A 1,305-nucleotide genomic window follows, 5' to 3' on the forward strand; every position below is an offset into this window, starting at 1 on the left:
AGTTTTGCGGTTCTTGTGAGCTATAAAACTCCTAGTAATGTTGGAAACTGAGAGAGGAATTCCATTTGTTCTGTAAAAAATCTTGAAAAATGACTTTTTTAAAGTATTTTCTTCCGAAAAAGGACCATACAGGATTCTATCAAAACTTTTCTGTGGGAGAGCGTGCAGTACAACATATTTCATGAGAATATTTCAGAAACAACTTGAAACTCTCGTATTGGAATGCTGCGCCTCATCAAATCCGAATAACACAAAATGCGATGGAGCCCGCAGCATCTGTAAACACTTCTATGATTCAGCACCAGCTGGAGAGTACGGTACCAGTCACTATATCATCCGTGCTCTTATGCAGCTTTACTCTTGATTCTCTCTTTTTTATGTACGTAATTTTTACAGCATAATACGTTTTGTTTGTTCCCCAATGATTTCCTGTTCAATTTTGCTCAATTTTCCCAGGCACAATGCTTTTCTTCCCCTATTCACCAGCCATTTTTTCGTGTAAATTTGATTATCATGCTTTGTAACAGTCTCTAGTCTTGCATCTTGCCATTTTTGTATTCTGTAGAACTCTTTGTTTTTTAGCATTTGAACAATCGCCATATAAACTTTCTATTTTCAAACAATCTTCGCCCTATTTCTAATCTCATGTAAAGACATGAGATTAGAAATAGGGCGAACAAGGCCCGATCTGCACCGCTGAAGACGAGGAAGCTGGCAAAAAACGGCTAGTTAGCAGCCGACGGAGAACCGAGGGGCCGTCGACGGACCATTGACGAACAACCGGGATCCCGTCTTTTTTCGCCTTTTCCTCCTTCTTCTTTCTCAGCCTTTCCTTCTTCATATTCATCCCAAATGATCTTTGGCTTTTTAGAGAAAAATTAGAGAAAGTATCGAAAATTCGAGAAAACAAGTACCGAATTCTAACAAAACTGTAAATATTGTCGAATTAAGAAAAGTGACACCTCACTTGGGTTCAGGCGAGGGGGTCAGAAAAAGCGCCCCAGCAAACTCGTAGGTCAGAAGAAATTTCATAATTTTAAAATGAACGCGGGTTTGAACTAGATCATGATCTATTTCTTAAAAATCAACGGGTTGCAACACGCGTATTCTCGCTCATCGTTTAAAACTGTGATACTCAGCCAACGAAGTTCGGCAGCGAATTGAGAATTTTTGAAAAATTTACTGGGGCGCGCTTTCTGATCCCCTCGCTTGAACCGAGACCCCGGAAATTCCGGGAAAAAAAACTCCGGAGAAAAGTGGGCGAAGTCGGGGGCGGAGCCTAAATTGCAACCCTGGCACGATTTT

At 40.7% G+C, this 1,305-nt stretch overlaps 2 protein-coding genes across 2 annotated transcripts in view; one reads left to right on the forward strand and one right to left on the reverse strand.

Annotated features, from left to right (window-relative positions):
- The window catches only part of CBG16677, a gene marked incomplete at both ends in the record, with an annotated part of 5,331 nt that extends 4,967 nt beyond the window's left edge, over positions 1–364 (forward strand). Inside the window, one exon of the mRNA XM_002641924.1 lies at positions 197–364. Coding sequence (XP_002641970.1) covers positions 197–364 — 168 coding nt within the window. The remainder of the gene's footprint in view (positions 1–196) is intronic.
- Positions 365–615: 251 nt separating this feature from the next.
- Positions 616–1,305, reverse strand: part of CBG25950 — a gene marked incomplete at both ends in the record, with an annotated part of 1,175 nt that continues 485 nt past the window's right edge. The window contains 3 exons of the mRNA XM_045244089.1: positions 616–624; positions 735–832; positions 1,141–1,279. Coding sequence (XP_045099871.1) covers positions 616–624; positions 735–832; positions 1,141–1,279 — 246 coding nt within the window. The remainder of the gene's footprint in view (positions 625–734; positions 833–1,140; positions 1,280–1,305) is intronic.

Source organism: Caenorhabditis briggsae, assembly GCF_000004555.2.
Source record: "Caenorhabditis briggsae complete genome, chrIII, whole genome shotgun sequence".
Classification (NCBI taxonomy): domain Eukaryota; kingdom Metazoa; phylum Nematoda; class Chromadorea; order Rhabditida; family Rhabditidae; genus Caenorhabditis; species Caenorhabditis briggsae.